This window comes from Saccostrea cucullata, unplaced genomic scaffold (assembly GCF_032062105.1).
Source record: "Saccostrea cucullata isolate Sc308-1 unplaced genomic scaffold, CSIRO_AGI_Scuc_v1 ctg106, whole genome shotgun sequence".
NCBI classification, from domain to species: domain Eukaryota; kingdom Metazoa; phylum Mollusca; class Bivalvia; order Ostreida; family Ostreidae; genus Saccostrea; species Saccostrea cuccullata.
In genome coordinates, this window is record NW_026927985.1 from 248,759 (window position 1) to 271,984 (window position 23,226).

Here is a 23,226-nt window from a genome sequence, read left to right on the forward strand (position 1 = left end):
TCCTACAGGTATGATGTATGTTACATATTAAGTACAGGAGACTGGTCTAACCTTGAAGTCCATGCCCTCTCCACAGTTTGTGACGACACAGAGCAGTCCTAGAGCCTTGGCCAGATCCTTGGTGGTCTCTGTCTTCCCTGTACCAGCAGGACCTGCAGGAGCTCCACCCAGATTCATGGACAGGGCCTGTCAATAAGCAGAGTCTTTTTACAGTACTATATACCCAATACATGTAATACCTTATCATGATTCCCACGTTCATGTTCTCCAAATATACATAGCATTATGGAATGCAAGATAAAGAAATTTAAACATTTTCCTTTAAGATCATTATTTTTTTTTTACGTTAATTATATTCCTTTGTTCTCTCTCTTTTTTTTAATACCTGTGTGAGAGTGAGGTAGATTCTGTCTGTCAGTGGGGTAATGACCAGACGGCCATTAAGACCCATATACTCATAACCGTAACCAAACTCTCCGGTACACTGTCTGACTACTAACTCGTCTGGCTCCTTCTCCCAGTAGAACCTCAACTGACTCTCCCACTCAAACTCTTTAGCATCCATGATACTGGAAAATAAAAACATGTTTCATTATGTTCTGCATTTAGAGTTTTGATCTTCAGGCAAACATGTCAAAATGTTTGTGTAATGTGTATGTGATGTGCATGATCCAGATTTAATCTATCATGTTTCATATCATGCTTTAAATCATTTGTGATCTTACAGCAAGGCCTGTATTACTACAATTTTGTAAATAATAGAAAAATACATGAATTGTTAAATTAATATATACATTTAAACTGGTAATCATACAAATGCAGAACACCTGAAAGCCTTTCCCTGCTGGCCAGAAAAAGAAATCATTATCTAGCATAAAAATGCTATAGATTTAGCTTAGCTCCCAGTATATCTATCTCTTGTTTTCTTGTTTCATTATTACCTGTCTCTGACAAATCCATCAATAATATCTCTGGCATGGACATCAATAATAAGGACAGAGTTAAACTTCTTTCTGTCATTGGAAGAGAGAGGGGATCGGACCGTCACTACTAGATCTCCGATCTGTTTGTGTTGTTTCTTGGCGTAGTCCTTTAAGGCTGTCTTTACACCTTTTTTGACCTTTCTAAATACATCTTCCACTTCCCAGGTCCACCATACTTGGTTACCAGCCAAACAGACCATACCTTGGTATCCCATCATCCAGTCAACTCTAAAACAACAAGAACAGTATCAAACTGCATGCAGTCAGGTAATAATATTCAAGCAATTAAAGTTTTACGCATTGATCCATCATGGTATTGTATGAACTTGAAGCTAAAGATTGAATATAACTTTATTTCAAAAATGTTCATTTGTTATTTAAATTTTACCTTGTCTTGCCATCTGCACAGTAATAAAATATGGCCTCTTTAGTGATAAGTCTGTTGGTACGTCTCATTTCCTCCAGCACACTTGTCATCCAATCTTCCACTCGACCCTCGGCTGGGATGTGATCGCGGAATTCCATTACTTCCCCTTCTGCTGAGATCATGGCTGAGGCCAGGGTTTCACCATTGGGACCCTGTTGGAATCTCAGGGCAGAAATGTTATCATACATCTGAAAAAAAATATAATTTCATTGAAATATTTTCCCTTCAGTGATAATTTAAATATGGTGATTCTAATGAAAATAAACAAATGGCAGCATTGTGATATGAAATCTACCTTGATCATATGCTCTTGTACACAAGATGGATCACTGCTTCCTAGAATGCTGAGTAATTCATCATCAGAGATGAAGAAGAATCTTGGGAAAGCGTTACGTTTGGAATCCAGATAGTCATTAAGTGATTTCTGGCATTTCTCTAGCCCCAAGCTTAAGGCTTCTAGGTCTTGTAGACGATTTGGAGCATGGCAACAGCTTTTGATGACTGGATTTTTATGGACATCATTCATGATCTAAAATCAGAAATACATGAATTGTTTTTATTGTTTTTACTGTTATATCTCATATTGTTAATAGCATGTAAGTGTATGCAAATCAACTGGAACCAAAGGTATAATTTATTTGAATTGTGCCTCCTGTGGTATCCTCATGCCTAAAGCACGTTAACATTATGGTATGAAAATTCCTGCTTAACCCATTAACATACCTTTTTGAACATTTTGTCGATCTGATCAAACTTCTTGGCCTCCTCTGGCAGCTGAGATCTGATGTCTCCTCCAATGAAGATTCCCTCCAGGTACATCCACTTCCTCTGTACCACCATCCACACCTAGAAAGTCAAAAATGTACAGCCATGACCTATTGTCAATGAACTTTTTTATAAGTCCAACTATTCATTCTTTTTAGTCCTTGGTAAAAAAAAATGAAAGTTCTTTTTCCATATATGAATAATAAAGTAATAATGATAATAATGAAAATGATGATGATAATAATTGTTTCCAGCCAATGGCCTGTGTCCTTACAGTCCTCACAAAAAAATTCTTATGTAGACTTGTTCTACGTTTACTCACATCAAGGACTTCTGAGATGTGGGACAGACTCTTTTCCCAGTTCTGTACAGCATTCAGAAAAGGTCCAATGAATCTAGACGCTGACATGCTTTGTAAATTCATAGAACTGTCATCCAGAATCTGAAGGATCTCGTCCACTGCCCCCAGAATCCAGCCCCTGTTTGATGTGCCCTTCATGTAGGCATGGACTGTGAACTTCATGTTGCTCCATTGCTCTTCAATTTCTTTGACTCCCTATAAAAACAAAAAATAATGGAATGCTTTACTCTGTGCGATGATTTAAATATTGAACAAAAGAGTCTGCTCAATAATCACCTAATTATCATAAATCAGAAGTTTATTTGAGCCTCCTGCCTCATCTGTATTACATGTACAATGTGAAAGAGAAAATAATCTTATTTTCCTTATTTAAAAAAATTATTTGATACTAATTGTTGAGTATTACGATAATAATTTTTCAGTAATTTGATTGAAATCTTCAACTGACCTTTTCGATACCCATTTCCTTGCTGGCCATTGTTACAATCTCTCCAATAGTTTCCTGAAATCGATGTAACTCCATGGCAAACACATTAGCCAGAGTAAAGGTCTCAGGATTGATGTCAAACTTCTGCCCTGTTTTATTCATGAGCTCCTTCCAATGGCTTAAAAAAAGGATGTCCAATATAAACCCAAAGTATATGCATTTTACTTAATAAAAGTGTCTTTTTCTAAACATATAGGTTAACTCAAGTTATTCCATCACATAACAATGTTGATAGACAAGCACACCTAGTGATTACAATAAAATTTAACAGTACCGTTCTCGAAGAGCATCATGTTTCAAGTCCACAAACAGTGGTAAAGAATCTCTGAATTCTTTCATCTTGGACTCGAGGGCTCGGGCAGCCTGCATGGATCTCACGTCTTTTGGCATCTTACGAAGACTCTTCAAGAAGCCCTCAATTCCATCTTGGAGGACTTGGACGTTCAAGTTAGACCAAAGTGTTTCTGCCCATTGTTCTCTGGCAGCCTAGAAAATCAAATAAACTACATAATTACTTCATGGTTTCATCCATGAATAAGAATGCTTCAAATGAACTGTTAATTTAAAAAAAAAAAATGTTAAAAAAAAATTTCACTTATTCTTAAAAGCTAAACTTGCCTTTTGTTCTTCATACAGGCCATAGATCATTTCTAATCCCTTCATCTGTTTCTGAACTTCTAGGAGGTTAGGATACATTGTAATGGGCAAATCAAAGAGCTTCTCAGCATTGGCTAACTCTTGTCTGGCAGCCTCTAAATCATTGACCTCAACACGGAATGTCTTCATCAGCTCTAGACCTACACAACAGAAGTTAGGCAATTGTAATCTTTTACAGAAACATCACATACAAACATAATAGTCTAAGAGAGCAAAAGATTATTTTTTTTTTTTTTTATTTTTTTTTTTCACCTTTTTCTAAGTCTGTACCAACAGACCCTGGTCCATTGTCATAAAACTTTTCAGCAAACTTCTCCAGATCTTTCTTGAAGTCTTGAATTTGAGTTTGGGTGATCTGTAAAAGACAGAAATATATAAAGATCATACACTGAATTTCTCTCTATCATGCTTTGTTGAAAAAAAGTCCCTTCTAATAACTTGAAATATGCCCATAGGACAAGAATGCTCCACCCTATGATACATGCACTGCAACATGCATGAATGAAAAGAAATGTACCTTTTTTTCTCAATAGTAAAACAAGATGAAATCAAGAAATAATCATAATCTTTTGATACACATAACTGTTAAATTCTATGTATTGTTGGTATTCAGCGTTTATTGTCATCCTTTTGTTCAGCTTCTTGAAACTTAGACAATTAAAAACATGAAAAATGGTCAAGGCAAGAGGGAAGGTCCAGGTCAGAATATTACGACACAATTCATATGTTCAAACAATATTCAAAGGGGGACATACAAAATTCTTTTTTATATATATCCTTACCTCTGTAAATTTAGTTTTGACTAGAGTAAGGCCAGCATCTGTGTTCTTTGACTTCAAAACCAAATCATCCCAGATCTGAGGCAGTTTCTCTTGGATCTCCTTCTCCTCATCAGTGAACTAAGAATTCAACATGACAACCTTAGATTATGGTAACTTTTACACTTTATGTGTTTATTACAATCCTTGATTGATATGGCTCTGTTCTCCAAACTGTAATTATGTTCCCCAAACGAAGTTGGGGAACATATTGTTTTTACTCTGTTTCTTATTAAGGTCTTCCGTCTTCACGGAAGACCTTATAGTGATTCTACTGTTTCTTATTATTCTTATTATTATTCTTTTTTTTGACAAAATTTTGTACAGGCAATTTCTCAAAAACTATTCAGCGTTTTTTCATGAAACTTTCACAAAATATGTGTCATTATATGAAGTTGTTACATCAGAAAAGAAATTTGGAAAATTCCCTTCTGGTGCCAAGTTATGGCCAATTTCCTGATTTTAAAATGCAATTTTGTCGCCCCTTTTTCACGAAAATGGCTGAAGTTATGACCTGGAGACTTATTGAAGACGATAGTTTGTCACTTTGTGGTTTGCGGAATCACCTTCTCGTGCGTCGTCAGTACTTCCGGTTGTTACGAGATGCAAATTAAAAAAAATCGTATTTTCTAACTTTTTTGTTTTTCAGTATTTTTCACTTATTTTTGGTATGTTAATAGAAGTCCTTCTTTTAATGCTTAATATATAATTTGTTTGAATGTTGATAAATCTAAACTCTAGATATTTGTATTCAAAAATCTGAAGCGCGTCCAAAATGGCGGCTGTCTCTGTCAACGCCGACATTTCGCAATAGGGGTTTACGGAGGCAGCCGAGCGTTTGGTTGAACGTAAGTAACATAAGGATGAATGAAATGTAAAGGAATACTTGGATTGTCACGTCGTAGTTTCGTTGCAGTTCTGTGTCAAACTAACGTCTTCTATAATTGGTTTTGGCTGGTTTTCAAAGTAGAAGAAGAAAAGACTAAATGTGGAAATAATCATTTTTACATATCATTTTTACACCACGGAAAACAGATCTTAAATCATACTTATAAGTAATACTTTCTCAAAAAAGAATATCAATTAATATTGAAAGTTTAAATCTTAACCACTGTTTTTCCTATGCATACTTGTGATATATTAAACTAATAAATAAGACAGAAATAAGAAAACGATTTTTTAAAGATCTCTTGATGGAGTTTATTTTAGAATTCTTGTCTTAAAGACCTGTTTCAAGTTATTGAGCATAAATGATATCTGATTCCTTGACCGTCGTAGGGTGAGCCATGTTTTCGGCGAAACACTACAACCTCTTGTCGATTAACTAATCGGGATAGTTCACTTTGTGGATAAATAGGAAATGGAAAAAAGTTGAAAATTCATAACAGTTTCACCGCTTTAGTGTTACATGCATACATACAATATGGAATTTGTAAAACGTGTTAAATATACTTTCTAAACCTAGAATCTTAGGCTATAAGAAGGTTTTTTTTTTTTTCTAAATTTCATTGAAGCTATCACACCTATTTAATAGAACATTCCAGAGAAAAGGCGCGAAGATTAACTGCTGGCGTTTGGCGCTAAAAACTGAATAGTGACCCACCTTTCATAATTTTAAGAGAGAGGCACTGCTTCGTAAATATGTACAAGTAGATTTAGTGTAGATGTCCCGATACTAATATTTAGTGCGTTGGAATTTTTCTGGCGACTTGGGTTCAATCCCTTTGTGTGCATATCTTTTTTTTAGTTTCATCACGATCTTTTATTTCTGCGGAAAAATATCGTTGCTCGCAACGAGTTTCATCTAGTTATTATTATTCTTCTTCTTCTTCCTGGGTACTTTTTTGTCCGGGAGTGATCTTGTAAACTGTTCATCCAATGTAGGTAAAACCTTTTTAGGGTCAGTAGACATGTTATGTAGATTTGTGGTATCAAGGTCATTTTGCGTGCACGTGCTTGCAAGAGCATGTGCGTGCAACACGTGAAATGACCAATATAATAGATATAGCCGTAACTTTTTTATTTTTTGATGAAATGCTTTGAAACTCATAATTTTATTATTTATTAGTAGTATAGACATGATGACATGGTCAAAATAGCAAGATCTCACGCGCATGCACGTGCGCTTCGCTCATTGGCTGAAACTAAAGTCTCTTATCTTTCTTGTTTTTCGACAAAATCCTATGAAATTTTGAACATAGCCATGCATTAATATAGCCTACAACATGATATATAGCATTTGTCATAAAATCACGTGCATGCACGTGCGCTGCAATCTGATTGGCTTAAACTTTAAATAGCTATAACTCCCTTGGTTTTCAACCAAATAGGATGGGATTTGGAACATATATAGATATAATGAACTTCTACAACATGATATGGTCGCCATGCACATGCATACACGTGCGTGTACTTGCTCTGTAATCTGATTGGCTGAAACTTTAAACAGCTATAACTGCTTTGGTTTTCAACCAAACGGAGTAGGATTTAGAACATAGAGAGATGTAATGGACGTCTACAAGAAGATATGGACACCATGCTCATGTATGCACGTGCGTGCACGTGAAATGAGTTAAATCAAAAATACACTTGAATGAGCGTATTTTTAAATAATTTTGGATTAAATACTTTAATATTTAGTATATTAAAATGTATAGATTGTGTTGACTAGATGATATGGTCATTACGCACATGCATTCACATGCGCACGCGTGCAATGCTAAAATTTGAATGAACTTGGCGTTGTTAAAGTCTCAAATGCATAGATTTTGTCGTATTTAATGAAGCTTACAGGGAATATGGCACCAAAAGGGAGTTGGGGAGCGTTTGGTGAATAATATGTGTACAATTAGCACTAGTTATCTTATATCTTACCTCAATATCATACATGGAGAGAGTCCTGTATCGCTCCCTGATATCTCGGATTCTGGTTTCTACATCTAGGGATATAGACTTGATATCTGATATAGTTGTCAGGACAAATTTGAGATCCTCTAGAGAGCTGGGTGTTTGTTCTAAATCGTCGGACTTATCCTTTGTAATAAAACAAAACAAAATAATGAAAACATTGAAATGCAAATCCAGACTTCAATACAAATGCCATTTATTCATTAGTTTGAAACACAATATTCACAACCAGTTTTGTCACTGTGTTTAAAATCCTCTAAATTTTTATCACTTACATCCAATTCATCCCTGAGTTTGTATAGGGATTCCTTAGCTGAGTCCCTTAAGATCTTTCCAAGATGTCCAATCCACTGCTTGGCATGCTCCTTCACAGAAGAAGCTAACGGCCCCATGTGGAGACGAATACAGTCCTGGTCTTTTACCAGTGGAAGAGTTTCCACTTCATCTATGGTTTTGTAATAATACTGCAGTTTGTCATCAAATGCCACAACTGAAGGACCTTTTTGGTACCACTTTTCAGCAATGGCTTGCTGCAATGAAAATCATTTTGATTAAAATCATGTTAATCATTACAAACATCTAGTATTTAAAATGTTTTACACATGGTAACAACATAGTTAAAAATCACAATAATTGATATATCAGTATAATGTATTCTTTATTCTCAATCTATTTACTTGGATATAAGGATATAAATGACTGGACATAATATTTAACCTGAAATTCAGGACACCTACAAATTATACAATTTTATATATTCCTTTGTAAATGTCTTCTCAATATATTTAAAAAAAACTAATGTATATACCAATTATAAAGAAACAAACCTTGTCAACCTTCCAAATACTCCTGTATTTCTTCCACCTGTTAAGGTACCTTGTCATACTAGTGAGAGTATTTTTGATATCCGTCTGAATGGTTTGAACATAGTCTATGACTTCTGGATTAGCAGAGATGTCCGTGAAGAAACAGAAAATGTATGGTTCATCATCTCCCTCGACTTTCTGGGGTGGAGTCTCAATACAGGTTCCTTGCATCCATCTCACAAATAACTTAGTTCTGTTAAATAATATATAAACAATGACAATGATATAAAAACTAAAATAAAATGGTGAAGGTCATGAGATAAAAAATATTGGTACCCAAAGAAAGGTTATTGTCATAATTAATAAACTTGTAATACAAAAGCTATAGCACTAATGTTTCAAAAGTTATGGATAAGGTTAAGTATCTACAGACAGACAGATAAAAATTTTTTTTCTTAAAACTCCAATTAAGAGGGCATAAAAAATATTAATACTTATACTGAAATCTAGAGCCAACATATTCAATTCAATTTTAACAAATGCATGTACTGGGTATTTAGATATTCTTAAACTGACTGTTCACCTTAAATTTAATGGAAAATAAAACATAACATGCAGTTATGGGAAGAGGATTAAATTGCTTACCCTTCCACACTATCTCTCACACACTGAAGAGTTAACTTGTACACTTCGTTGGCTTGGGGGTGAAGCACCACATCAGGAGCCGCTAGCAGAGTCTCCACCTGATATAAAGGTTTTTCTGTCCGTAAAGCCAACTCAAACCTGCGTAAATTGTTCATAATTAACTTGGTCAGAGCATCGTACACTTTCTTCTCCCAATAAGAGTAATATGCGTGTAACTTGGGAGATCTTCCAGAGTTTGTGTGCACAACAAGTCCTTCCATTTTTGTCAGTAAGGGTCCTATTGCTCGATATTTTCTGGCTAGAATCTCAAAATCTTTGGCTCTTTCTTTTTCCACATGTTCAAAATATTCCTACAAATAAATAAAAAATGTACTCAGAATGAAATAATGCTTGATGACACATTTCTTTCATATTTTGAAATGATAATCAGAACTATAAACACATCAGACATTGCAGACTTTATTAATTTGGTAATTATGTTAAGTACTCCAAAAGTCAAAAGTTTGCCTGCTTTATTTCCATGAATATAAGATTTAATTTCAGGCTACATAATCACAACTCAGTCCTATCCTGGACACTGATTTCCACACCCTGATGGATGACAGATAATGCGACAGAGTTATGAGACAATACATGATATGCACAATGAAGAGAGAGTCATGGTAACTTAACATTGCCCTTACTATCCCTACCTTGCAGCTCGGCAGAGTGTCTGGATATTTCTGTGGTGGTGCTTTAAACAGATTGGAGTTCTCAATCATTTGTAGTCTCTGGTTAATGTCTTTGGCATTCTTTTGTATTTGATTGACCAGAGATTCAAATTTTCCAATAGCCTAAAAAGAAACATCCATCAGACTTGTACACAAAAGGATGTTGATAAAAGGACAATATATATAGAGGAGCATTGTAATTTCCAATTTTCATGTAGTTGAAGTAGGAGGTCACAAACTTTAAAATTCTTTTTGCAGTACATGGCTTACATTTCTACACTTGAGAACAAAGTCATTGATGCCCAAGGAGTTCCAGTTCAATCGTTTGGACCCTGGTCTGATTACGCGACGAAGTTCTCGCATGTGATCCTCTAACAAACTCGTCTGTAAAATCATCATGAAATATTATAATAAGTGTTCTATATCAAGAATATGACATCTATTTAATTTTATCAAATCAAATATTAGCAACCAGTTTTATCTTTTACCTCAGCCTGATCCAAAGAGGACAGCAATGCATGATATCTACTCAGCATGAAGCGTAGACCCTCTACATAATTAATGTACTTCTCTTCCTGTTAGGAAAGAAAGTAAAATCATATAACTGCTGAGAAAAAATTTTATAATTAAAAAAAAAGTAGTGTAATATATTAATTTGTGTAAATACCTACTTATACATGTATATGAAATTATCATGAAGGAAAATAGATGCATTCACCATATAATTTCTTGCTCTATAAAGACAACAATTAAACATTGATGAATAATTTCAGTCATTGAATATTTTGTGACACTTCCTATATTACATTACCTGTAAAGCTACATTTCTGGCTAACTCAGGGACAGAGAATCCCAGCTGTTCCATGTACCTGGTCTCAGATATAATCTCTGTCAGCTGAGGATCAAAGTCCACCAAGAATTTCAGCTGAACACCTGCAAAATCAGTCAACATTATTAAATTCTGATAGAAAATCTGACATTTTCCAGATCTACTAAAAAAGTGTTGTTTCTTTTAAAGATTGTTAAATAATATGTATTTGTGTAGTCTGTCTACTTAATTGATTAAGAGTGTTGAGAATGTGCTCTAAGAAATATCATTAACTTTTAAGATAAATCAATTTAAGATTACAAGATCTGAATCAATGTGATGAAAAATATGAATTCTCTAATGTTTGCTGTAAAATTCCTTAAAATCCCACTGAAACAATCCCAAGAAACAGGTGCTCATGCATGTGCAGTCATAACATCTCCTATTCTTAACAGCTAGAAGGATTATATATCTTTCATATATGACTAGTAATTATTGTTAAAAGATTTCTTTATCCTTCAAACTTATGATTTCTTTAAAAAGATTGATTTTTTAATGATTTAATCTTAGAAATTAATTACAATTTCTTAACTTTCAGTATACAAATTCTCACAAATCAAAACAAAAATATTCTAAAGGTTTCCACATAAAAAAATGGTATGAACAATTCCACAACTGCATTTTTTTTAATTTCCAACAATATTATTCTAAAAATTAAGTTATATAGTATATATCAAAGTTGTTTGTCTATTTGATAATTACTTCCCTAATTTATCTTTTCAGATTACTATCATATCAAAGCTCTTGATCAAAGCTCTTTGACCTCTAGATCTACTAGTCAATCTAAATAGAATTACATCCTTTAGTTTGTATGCATGCTATGGGAATTAAGAAAGATCACTATTATAGACACAAAAGACCTAAAACATAATATTTTTTTTATTTGGATTCATCTCAGACTGACCTTTCACGACCCAATCAGTCAATACCCATACATACCATTGGAATAAACTATCAATCATATTGCTTATGCCAATAAGAAAAAAATATGACATAGTTATTGGTTGACAACATCTTATTAGGTAAATAATTGTCTCAAGCCACAGTCTTGGGTTTGTTCATCATAAACTCTCTCCCATCCACATCACATAGTTTTGTAACTTTCAAACAATGGCTTAATTATGTGTGACCTCATGTTTTCTGACCTAATGATCTTTTATCTAAAAAACTGCACATATACCCACTTAGTGACCTAAAGGCATAGTCTCTGTGGGTGAAGTTTCTGCCACTTCAATACTGTATAGTACATTTAGTTTGAACAATTGGAATACATGTACAAACATTTTAGTCAAGTTGTTACAACCAGATAATCCATTTATAAATGGAAGCAGTCAGTATGGCTGGTTGCGGATTCTTAGGGAAAATACTGTAAATGTATTATATTTAGTGTGTACAATATTGGGCGGAAATTGACTTTTGAATAAGTTAGCATAGATTTGATTTAGCGCATTTCTTAATATTCTTATTTATGTGTATATGTACAAGACATTTAGCTTTGTACTTGATTTAGTGGTTGCTGCATTCCGCCAAATCCGCTAAAAAGAATACACAGCCAAATGTAATACGTTTACAATACTCTCCAACACGTTGTTGGAAACTCATGGTCTCTCAATGTTGAGTGTGAGATATATTGTGGTAACTGACAATGAATAAGTGTACTTGAGAATTTGAATTAGGTTTCTTATGATGGATTAATTTTGATATTAAATCATTCTATGTCGATTGGACAATACCCATTAACATTTTATAATTACATAAAAGATCAGGCTGAGATGTATCTAAATTGGATGTTGTTTCAGATAATGAAGTTTAGTTTTAACAATAGATCAGGAGCTAATTTTTTAAACACATGCATTTTGGAAAGTGCATTGCACACAAGATTTAAAGGACTAAGAGTGTTAAGAGAGAGCAAGTCCAGCTCAAGAGGCTCAGCACAGGGGGTTCTACAGATGGATAACACTTTAAAGAAAATTTACACCTGTATATTTCTAAACTTTCCAAATACCTTGAATATTTTTTTATCCATATTTTAAAATGGAAAAGATAATATTTAAAATTTAAACAGGCAGGTGTAAATTCACACGAGAACACAGATCTATGAAAGATCGACATTTTGTCTGAATTTGACCACTGTTTGCAATTGATCAACAATTTTCCTAGACTGTGTTCTCTATACTGAAGTCTGCAAGTAAAACATGGCTAACACATTAGTGACACAGCAACAGGCTAGTTTACCCTGGTTACTCGGATCAGAAGGCTGATCAGCTTCCTGAGTTTCTCCCTCGGATTTTACAACCTGCTGATCTTGTTCTGGGTTTATATTTGCATGATGCTGGTGTGCTATATATATTGAACAATCAAGTCATGAAAAGATATCCACAGACCATGCAACTACATGCACAACTTATGATATAGTAAGGTTACAAGCATGGAAATATTCACATTCCATAAAATATAATGCACATCTTTAGGAAAAATTATTAAAGCTGTAAATTAGTTGCTGTAGACGTAGTTTTTTCCACTTGGTACATGTTATGAACAGTCAACAATATATCTGTACTAGCTGAATATCTCACCAAGTTAAAATAAGCATACAAATCTACAGTATTGTGTTATCTTGTGATCTATAAATTTGTTATCCATTTCTATTTTATATTAATAAAGCAAACAAATAAAGAAAATGTTAATTAAAAGCTTGAAATTGCACAATTTAAAGATTACACATACAGAGCTCACCTCGACAAAACAGATGTTCTAAAAGAGTGACTGTCCTAGCTATTTGGTCTGAAGAGGACTTATAATACCTTATAATAATAATAATGGACATGATGCAACAAACTGAGCTGTTCAGTAACTAATAGTGTGAGTGGCAGATCCAGCATCCAAAGTATATCTGGAAGCATGCATCTATCTGAGGTAAGTCACTATTCAGCTATAGATACTTTGGAATGACTCAGAATACTTTTAACTTGCTCACTCACTAGGTCAGCATCTGAGCTCAGACCTAGATGCAACATCAATTCAACTCTCCATAATTTTACCATTCCTGGAAATGGACCTACTCTAAAATCCATATCTTGTTCAATTTGACAAAAAAGTAGGTAAGAATCAGCATTTTAAGCAAGTTTGGTAGTGTGCATCTCTTAGGGGCATCATCAATGCAAATTTAGTAACCACAGACCTCAAAATTTCTTGGGAATGAGACTTGATCCTGAAACTTTAGCATACTTCAAAAACTGAACCTCATTATTGTTCAGGAAAAATTAGTTTAAAATGCAGCATCTGAATCCTAACTGATACAATGAAGCATACCACATGTATTTTTCCATGCATCTCTAATCAAGATAGGGCGAAGAGTTACTTGGAAATAAATCTGTTCCAAAATCTTTGACCTGCAATACTGACAATGAGGGTGAAACATAAGACTTTGTTGAGGTGAGCTAGCAATGACAAAAGCGACTTAAGAGTTTAAATTTTTAAGTTTAAAAAGCATTTTTTATGTTATATATCCAATTCCTTTGTTTAAAACCTAGCTGTAGGCCTAGTTATCACTGTTATATACCTGCTTCATCAGCTGCTTTCTGGGCGGCTGCTCTCATCTCCTCTGCTGCATGATGGGGCTTAATCAGAAGATTTCTCTTCAGCAGAGCTGGCAAGTGCTGCTCCACATTCTGTCTCCATTCTTCATATTTTTGATCTTCATAGAATTTCATCTGCCTTGCAACACTTAAGTATTTTGCCCGTGCCTATGAAATCAAAGATATTTCATTTACATATTAATATCTGTACCCTCTCCTGATTTTATCAGGAATCTAATTTTGAACCCTCACTACCACTTGATCCTTTGGCTCTGGTCAGGTGACTTAAAAAGCTAACAAATGGCTAGGCAAACATATATTAGAAATATACATGAGAATAAATTTTTATGAGAAGACAATATGCAAAATTGAAGTATTCACAATAAAAATTGACTTAGAGTATAAAAAGTTATTTAGACATTGAAAAAAGAATGAATCAAAATGAAAGCTGTAATAAAAACCTTTTCTTCAATTTAAATCCTAACTTACATGTTTTCCCATTTCACTCTGCATCATATCCTCCATAGTGAGAAAACGAACGATGGTGTGCTTAATGCGATGAAATAAGGATCTTTCCCAGAATACAGCTCCTGCCACTGGGGGGTGATTCTTGTGAAGAGGGGGGTTGTCCTTCTGAGCCTGAAACAGCTCATCCATAGTACTCACCTGTGATTGAAAAATAAATTACATTAACATTATAAGTCCTGCAACATTAATTTGATATATAAGGAATTGAGGTTATATAATGAGAAGCTAAGGTCTTTTAGGAATTTATTTTTACCACTGAAGGTATCAAAAGCATATGTCATAATTTCTAATAAGATTAAGAGTAAATTACTTCTTTCTCATATTGCACTAAAATGTCTTTGAATTTCTGCATCATCTGGTCATTGATAGCTTTCCTGGATCTGATGTGTTTGAAGTTAAGCAACATATCAAAAGCACCCTCAGCAGAGCGCAAAGATTGAAAAGATTCATCAATAAACATTTTTGCTTCTCCTTCTATGGACTCCACTTGTTTGTAGAAATGCTCCATCTGACTTTTCCATGAGTTTTTGTGCTGAATCTCAAATGGATCAAATCCCACTTCCTGCAGGGGTTTGACAAGGTTGTCCACTCTGAGTAAGACTTCTTCTATTCGTTTAGGGTCACCTGTGACAGCTTTAAGCTCAGGTCCAAAAATATTGTAAAATTCCTCAAGCACCTACATTAAAAAACACAATCAATTTATCACCCCAAAAAATACAACAAATATTTTCGGGGAAAAGATGAGTTCATTTTTAACATTATATCCTTATTTCAATTCTTATAGCCAAAGGAAAAAAGATACACAACAAACAAAACAAAAGCTGACTAATGCCAAAAACTTGCAGCTTTCAAAATTTTCTGTCTCACTTTAGCACTGCTTTTTACATACCTGAGCCACATCATACAAGTTCTGACAGATAACAGCCATGTGATCCGTTCTCTCAAACAGCTTCTTCCTATCAAACTCCCACCTCTGGTCCCGCCCAGAGGCCTCAATTTTAGCACGGACCTCAAAATACTGCTCTTTCCACACCTCCAGCATCCTTTTGGCCTCAGAAGTTTTGACTTTCACCTCCTCTGTATTTGTTACTGGACCTTCACCTCTGTAAATGAAAATTTAAATACCAGTAAAACTTTCACAGATTATAATTCATTGGATGACCTTATCGATAAAGTTAAAGCAACATATTTGATTTTCACTTTTGTCACATCAATAGATATCCAAACAGAACAAAACAAAGAAATCCTTACCCATATATTGTCCTTATGTTGATAACTTTACAGACTCTCTCTGCCAACTCCCAGGCAATTCTGCTCATCAGGGGCACCATTCTTTCATCCTTGTTATAATGCCTTGATATGATCCACACCATGCGTAGAGCATTCATCATTGAAGGAATGGTCTCAATTACTACTTGGAATGTAGCTCCATGAGTAATATTTTTGAAATGTCTTTCAAGAGTCGACAAAAATCTCACATTGTCCTTAGCTTCAACATAGTACTTGTTCAACTCTGGCTTCAAATCACTGAAGTCCATCTCCACTTGGTTATAAATTTCAATCATTCGATCCACAATAGGCAGTTTTAACTGCTCAGTTAAAGCACTAAGAGAAGCGTTTCTTTCTCTCCAAAAATCAATTTCTGCCAGAGGCCCTTTCCCTTGTGGCACTTTTTTGAGTTCTGCATCCAGTGCACCCCTCACTTGCTTTGCCCATTCAGAACAAGAGTTTTTGATAATGGTCATTAAATCACTGTCTGCCAAAATTTCTTCCATTTTAAGGTCCCCAAGCTCAATATCTGGAATTTCCAATCTAACTTCTCCCTCAATCTGCTGAATGGTCCTGTTAATTCCAGAGGCAAACTTCTGCATGTTTATGAGGAATTCGTCTCTGAGCATGGCTTTAGCTCTAGATTCTGCTATATTTATCTTGGGCTCCTCTTTTTCACCACCATCTTCTGATACCATGGAAGCTTCTGTCGCTTTGGTGTCTGCCCGACTTACGGCTCTAGCCTCTTGTTTCCGGTCCCCATTTCGATGTTGATTGTATGACAGTAGTGGCATGTACACCTGTAAACATCATAAATTTTAATTCAAATGCTGCTTTGTGCTGTGTTCAGATAAGTTTTGCTGGTACCGTACATTTATGTGTGATGACATCATTTATTTTAAATTCTAGATTCAAAAAATATGCATACCTTGTTCAAATTCACATACCTGAGAGATGATTTGTTCAAGCATAACGAGGGAATGACCATTGAGAATTCCCATCTCAAAGTAACCAGGGAGTTCTGCATTGGCTTCTTCTGAACTGTTGGGGAGGGGAACCATCCCCGGGGTGTTCCTCAAAAAATACACACACTTTGTATCGGCCACCTCCTCAGGAAGGTGTTGGTAACACATGTATAGGTACGTCCTCATGACTTTCTGAATGATTATTTTCTGAAACACGTTATTAAAATATAAATTCTGAGTATCAATTTTCTAAAGTAAACTGCACTGGATATCTTTTCATCAGCAATCCTGGCATTTTCTATCACATCTGCATTAGAATACCTGAGAGAAAACAACAGTTTGCACTCCTGAATTTCAGTATTACTCCTAAAAATAGGTCAAAGAAGCATAAATGCCCCCCCCCCCCATCCCTGCCCCTCCACCCCCACCCCCAAGGTACATTTGTATCGAAACAAGTACACTTCTTTGGTATAATGGTAAAATATATTATAAAGGAGAGACTAATTTTTAAAAAATATTTTTATTTATAGAACTAGTTTTTTTTTCCTTTTGTAAAACAGTATGTAGAGTTGATTCATTCAACTATTAAACAGCCTTAAGAATTAAGTCTCATTGTTTAAAGTTAAATCTCTCATATGCATCATATTAAATTTATATTACGGGTATGATCTTTTAAGTAGATATGGTTGTAATGCTTTAAAAGGAATTATCTTGAACAGTTTCTGTAAGCCATGCAATGAGTCCCAATGACTTAAGAAAACAAAGAGCAATATGCCAGCTAGGTGACTCAGGTGATCCAAAATTGTCGAAAGTTTCTTTGAAATCAATGTAAGCTTTAGATACAAAGTAAGGCAGAGGTACAGAAAGTGGAGAATCACAATAAGTGGATGACAAACACTTTATGTATATATTATTAATTTATATCCTACATTATCATTTTCATAACTGAAGAATATTGATATATATGTTGTGTATTTCTTTTACCAACCTTTCACTCTCACTTACAGTTTTTGGCTGTTTATTCTCCGGGTTTTCCTCCTCAGCTCCCTCTCCCTCAGCCGTTTCCCCTTCGCCCCCCTCAGACTTGCCCCCCTCTCCATCCTGGGGCATTTTGGCACTATCTTCAGCCCCATCCTTATCTGTAGCCTCACTTTTGGCTCGCTTCTTTCGTCTGCCTATTTTATTTCAAATCTTTCTGTTATCATATTGTGCATTAAATTTGAAAGTTAACATTTTCATACATTTCTTTATAATTTTTTATGAAAAATTAATTAAGTTCGCAGAGGAATTCATTGAATTAAATTGAAATGTCTCTAATATGAAGCATAATAAATTTACCTTATGGAAATAATATTGCTATCAAAATACATTTATCTCTTATATTCTATCTGTATATCTTTGAAAAATGTTCTCTTAAAGGTGACTGTGTTGTCTCTACTCCTCTATACTAAAGATAATATCTATATAAGGAAAGCATCTCCAACAGAAAACCATAGCTTATATTTTCTGATCATTTGTAGACTTTTCCACTCAAACTCAATCAGTAAAAAGCATAAAAAGTACATACATGTATTAATTTTCTTACCCACAACTGCATAATTTCGTTTTATTAAATTATGGTTATCTAAGTTTTAAATTATGTTAATATTTCTTTTTCATTTTACAAGCAGACATTCCATTTAATATGCCAGGTAATGGATTAAATGGTGATCAAATTTATTGACATTTGCACAGAACAACACAAAATCTTGGTTAAAATTCACATTCCGACGGGTATAATTAATACAACATAATGAATGTACATTCAAAAACTTCAGGAAAAAGCTGGGGATAAATCTGTGCTGGTATTCAGGTTACTATAACTCTGTTTCATACTATGAAAAAATTAATAGACTGCAATTTTATAACCTAGCAGTACTTCATTGTTTCATAAAATATTCCCATAAAATGTTACTCTATTCCTACAACCCTATTTGCAAAATATCTAGAATTGGAATACAGTAAAACTCGTTCAGTACGAACACGGATATAGAGAATTCACCGTTATAGCGAAGTTTTTATGGGTCCCCGGCAAAATTCTTAACAAATCTTTGTAAAAGTTTACGGTTAAAACGAACTCCAATATAACGAATTTACGGATATAGCGAACTGATTTTGAGTCCCGTTGAGATTAAATATAATGAAATTTACATCTTTTATAATGAACTTTCAATGATCTCAAAATTTGATAAAATGAAATGACTTTTATAATTTCTTTTAACATTTGTATATGAAAAATAATTCATAATAAAACCTTGGTTATCGAAGTTTTTTTTTAAATATTTGCTTCATTAATATGTTTGGGAGTAATACTTGAAGGAAAACATGCATATTGCGATTTCGCTCTATTTTGTTTTACGAATTCGTTATACGGATATAACGAATTACGGTTATAGCGAATTAAATTCACAGGTCCCTGGGACTTCGCTTTAACTGAGTTTTACTGTATATAACAGGTCAGAAAAGATTACTAATATATTGATTTTTATTTATCAATAATATATTTTTAATGAACAAATCTGATTTTTTTAAAAAGACAATTGTGTTAAACAACATATATACAGTGTAGCTAACACATTTTTTCTTTTGTAAGTTACCAGTGAAGAATTATGCAAGACTGCATGGATACGACATCACAAAAGCAGTGCTGTATTGCATAATATTTAATTATAAGCCTTGATTTCAAGGAATAGAACAGAATCACAGTATAGTTTTCAAGCACGGTAGTTTTTTTTCTGACCTGTTAAAGTGCATGTGCATAGGTTTGAACCACTTTTGTCTTGATTTAAAGGCTTTTGTAATCAATTACTACATAGTTGTATAGGTTGCATGAGATCACTGTTAATCACAGTTGTTAATCATTATTATTTATAGACATTAGTGTTAAGTCTGGGTTAAATCTACTTCAAATCTGTGGAGCTGGCTTACCTGAAGAGGGTGTCCCTATATATATTTAAATAACCAAGATCAATTCAATTGCAAAAACACAATCAATTAATCCCAAAGAAAAGTATAACCCCTTAACGTACATTACTCCATTACAAATTCATGAACTACAAATTTAACACATCTTTCTTCAAAGGACCATATAAATTAGGGTTGTCTGGTCACAAGCAACCTCTGAAGATTGCACTTGGTGCACAGTCTTTTTACAATACTTTTTGTATCCAAGACAGATTATAATAGTATACCGCTACATGCAATAAAAATTATAGGGGGAATTAGCATTAAAAGCTGAGAAATATTTTGTTTCCTTGGAAATGTTCACTTGTTTTATAGATTCCTTGAACTTTTTTTGATTGATAAAGAAATAGCCTGACATTCAATTTGGCCACGAAACAATCACTAGCTAGAAGCAAAAAGATAACACATAAAGTTCAATATTTCTATAAAGTTAATAAAAACTGAACAATTTCTCTTTTGATAACCAGAGTAAGAGTGTTATTTTCTTCACCAGATTCGATTGCTACATTCTACAATGTCTGCTGACACTCTGCCTTTCACCATTCCTTGTTTCTAGCCATTCTAAATCAGTAAATTGTACCCCGTACATTTTACTTATTTATATGTCCCAGCACACCACCAACACAATCAAACTAAACGAACCCTCATTTATAATACATGTATATAAACACCAGTAGATATTTTCATATGAACTAGCTACCTATTTGTCTCCCACCACTTTACCTTTTCTACTGTGGCCTAGTTTGTCCATAAGAATACATTATATAATAATATCAATATTAATAATTACAACAGTCCATGGACCACACATCTCACCTGAGTTACCTTGGCCTTGCTTTTCCTCATCACAAGATTATGAAGATGCTACCTTCTATTCTCCAGAAAAGTTATGACCCCATATCATAAATCACACTCTAGCCTCAATTTTTTAAGGTATCATTCCATGTAAAATTTTGATTAACCAGAATCAGCCGCTGTGTTGTTTAACTCAATTCATGAAATTAATACAGTTTAAAATAAAAATCGAAATGAATCAAACCAAAAAAGTACCCAATTTAAAAGTGAACTATATTATTATCCCGGTAATTGATCAGGTCTAGACAACCATTTTTATAAGACCCCATTCTTAAAGATGCCAGACAGATGGACGAATGACGGAAAATAATGATCATAAAAGGTCATTTACACTTTACCTCAACTGAGCTAAAAATTATAGAAGGAAATAAAAACTCAAATATTAAAACAGGGACCTATATACTAAAAGGAAAAGCAACTCTCGCAATATCTTGTAAGTGGGGGATTTTGTAAGTCAACTTTAATTACTTATATCTCTAATTATCAAATATTTCAGGTCAAAACCTCAAATTATCTATCAAAAAAAAATGTTTTTTGGCAATGATTATACTCCATATCTTAGTAGAAATTGGATTTATTTCAAAATATGCACATTACCCGATTAGCCGTATTTCAGAGAAAACGCTAATTTCGGTGTTTGTTTTCTTTATATTTCAATTATATTATGCTTAAAAATTTATCAAAAATACATCCCAATACATAAAAGGAATAAATGACATTAATCTGAAAACATTTTTTTTCCTGGGAATATATGTAGTTTGAAAAACTTGTAGGGATGCGCATGATGTTTTTGGTAATAAAATAAACATGGCGATGAAGAAGTTGCCAATCCCGTTAGTATATTATTATATGTCCCTGATTAAAATGTGTGAATTAGTATATGCTAAATTGTTTTCCTTAAATGAGTAAAAGATTCCTTTATAAATAAGTAAAGGAATAGATACTTAAGTGTTCAACCACATCAGTTTTAAAATAAATTAGTCTTTATACCTTTTCTAGATGTTTCTTCTTCCTCTGCAGGACTTGAGACAGTCAAGGGCTGTTCTGCTAATGGCTCTCCCTCTTCTGGGTCTTTTGGTTCCTCGGGCTGTTCTGTAGGTTCCTCCTCTTCTTCTATATCTGGGATTTCTGGCTCTAATTGTATGAAGTTTTAAGGTTTAAGAATAGATGAAGTAAGATAACTATAACCATACACAAGGGCACTGGCATCAGAAGCAAATTGAAGGGGGAGTTAGTGAAAGAGTAAAAAAAATTTCTACATTTCCAGTGGCGGATTTAAGGGGGGGGGGGCGCACCCGGCGCACGCCCCCCCTAAAATTGTCAAAGTTAATGTAAATCACAGTTTTGTCTATAGAAAATGTAAATATGTCTACTTGGTAGACCTCAGTTTTACCCTACAAAATCTCTAGAACCCAGGAGCTTCCAGGGGCTTCGCCCCCTGGGCCCCCACCAGGGCTTTGCCCTGGACCCACTGGGGGCCTCAAGGCGGCCCCCAGACCCCTTGCCTACTTTTGGCGCCCCCTCTAACTTCAATTCCTGGATCCGCGCCTTATTTCTACCAAACAAAAAAATTGACAAGCCAAAAAAATTTTTAAAAAGGAAAAATATGTCCATTGTACAAACACAAAAATTCTATTTCATGGTGGGGAGGGGGGGGGGGGGGTGGTTATGATCGAACTTCTTTCAGAACCAATTTTTTTGTTAAATGCTACCACTTATACCCTATTCTGATTTAAACTGCAACTTGTCTGTTGAAAGTTTGGGGGGGGGGGTTCAATGCCTATATATTATGTCTACCTTTGCAAAAGGGGGGGGCACAAGGCACAAGGGTATCATATACCCCTGAGTGAACCCCTTAAACTCCACCAATTTAATTAAGGCACAAGTAAAATATATCAATAGATTCATCTACGTACCACATTCTACTTCTACTTCCTCTTCTTCTTCTTTGATTATTTTATAAAATAAAATGGAAGATTCATTTTCCTCTGGTGTGTCATTGAGAAATTTTCCCAGTCCTCTTTCAAAAACGCCATCGTCTCTTTCCAGCAATTCTTCAAAAACTTCAGGCTCTTTTATATCAAGCGCCAAAGCCACTTGTTTACCAACCCATTCGAATCTGGGATCATCCATTTTGATGATCACTAATTGGTTATTTCACCGACTTTTCATTTTTTTTTCTTCTACATTTTCATTTCTCTGCACTAACAACAACAACCTGCTCCTAACTGGGGTTGGTTTCTTCAAATTTTGCACATCCGCACTAAGAAGTTCTCCGTTCATACACTCATTTGAAATGTAAATAAGCTTTAAATTGTTTTAATAATAGCACAAAGTATTACGTAATTTAATCACAATTCCTTTTTAATGATGTATACTTTTCCCATGAAAAAATATTCTTTCAGTATTTTATGGCGCATGAATATCAGTAACTTGGGCCGCCATGTTGTTTAAACGCGTTGCTACTGACATTTTTTCCTGACGGACTATGGCATGCCGATGGCGCCAAAAATATTTCGCACATTGAGAGTACACGTACAAAATCAATTATTATTTTGCACCCCTCCCTTTCCCTGCTTTTGCAAAGGCCAGTT

The 23,226-nt window shown here is 34.3% G+C and overlaps 1 protein-coding gene across 1 annotated transcript in view; it reads right to left on the reverse strand.

Annotated features, from left to right (window-relative positions):
- LOC134276088 (dynein axonemal heavy chain 10-like) overlaps window positions 1-22,880 on the reverse strand; it is a 41,570-nt gene extending 18,690 nt beyond the window's left edge. The window contains exons 1-31 of the mRNA XM_062758372.1: window positions 22,549-22,880; window positions 21,623-21,766; window positions 20,501-20,515; window positions 17,780-17,949; window positions 16,757-16,981; window positions 15,792-16,609; window positions 15,430-15,643; window positions 14,851-15,216; window positions 14,502-14,678; window positions 13,997-14,180; window positions 12,670-12,774; window positions 10,378-10,499; window positions 10,055-10,141; window positions 9,837-9,950; window positions 9,549-9,689; window positions 8,857-9,206; window positions 8,233-8,464; window positions 7,681-7,935; window positions 7,373-7,531; window positions 4,463-4,579; window positions 3,933-4,035; window positions 3,642-3,820; window positions 3,298-3,509; window positions 2,985-3,141; window positions 2,498-2,731; window positions 2,134-2,256; window positions 1,706-1,939; window positions 1,372-1,598; window positions 942-1,211; window positions 386-569; window positions 52-186 (exon numbers count right to left, since the gene is read on the reverse strand). Coding sequence (XP_062614356.1) covers window positions 52-186; window positions 386-569; window positions 942-1,211; window positions 1,372-1,598; window positions 1,706-1,939; window positions 2,134-2,256; window positions 2,498-2,731; window positions 2,985-3,141; window positions 3,298-3,509; window positions 3,642-3,820; window positions 3,933-4,035; window positions 4,463-4,579; window positions 7,373-7,531; window positions 7,681-7,935; window positions 8,233-8,464; window positions 8,857-9,206; window positions 9,549-9,689; window positions 9,837-9,950; window positions 10,055-10,141; window positions 10,378-10,499; window positions 12,670-12,774; window positions 13,997-14,180; window positions 14,502-14,678; window positions 14,851-15,216; window positions 15,430-15,643; window positions 15,792-16,609; window positions 16,757-16,981; window positions 17,780-17,949; window positions 20,501-20,515; window positions 21,623-21,766; window positions 22,549-22,765 — 6,270 coding nt within the window. The 5' untranslated portion in view covers window positions 22,766-22,880. The remainder of the gene's footprint in view (window positions 1-51; window positions 187-385; window positions 570-941; window positions 1,212-1,371; window positions 1,599-1,705; window positions 1,940-2,133; window positions 2,257-2,497; window positions 2,732-2,984; window positions 3,142-3,297; window positions 3,510-3,641; window positions 3,821-3,932; window positions 4,036-4,462; window positions 4,580-7,372; window positions 7,532-7,680; window positions 7,936-8,232; window positions 8,465-8,856; window positions 9,207-9,548; window positions 9,690-9,836; window positions 9,951-10,054; window positions 10,142-10,377; window positions 10,500-12,669; window positions 12,775-13,996; window positions 14,181-14,501; window positions 14,679-14,850; window positions 15,217-15,429; window positions 15,644-15,791; window positions 16,610-16,756; window positions 16,982-17,779; window positions 17,950-20,500; window positions 20,516-21,622; window positions 21,767-22,548) is intronic.
- Window positions 22,881-23,226: the final 346 nt, after the last annotated feature.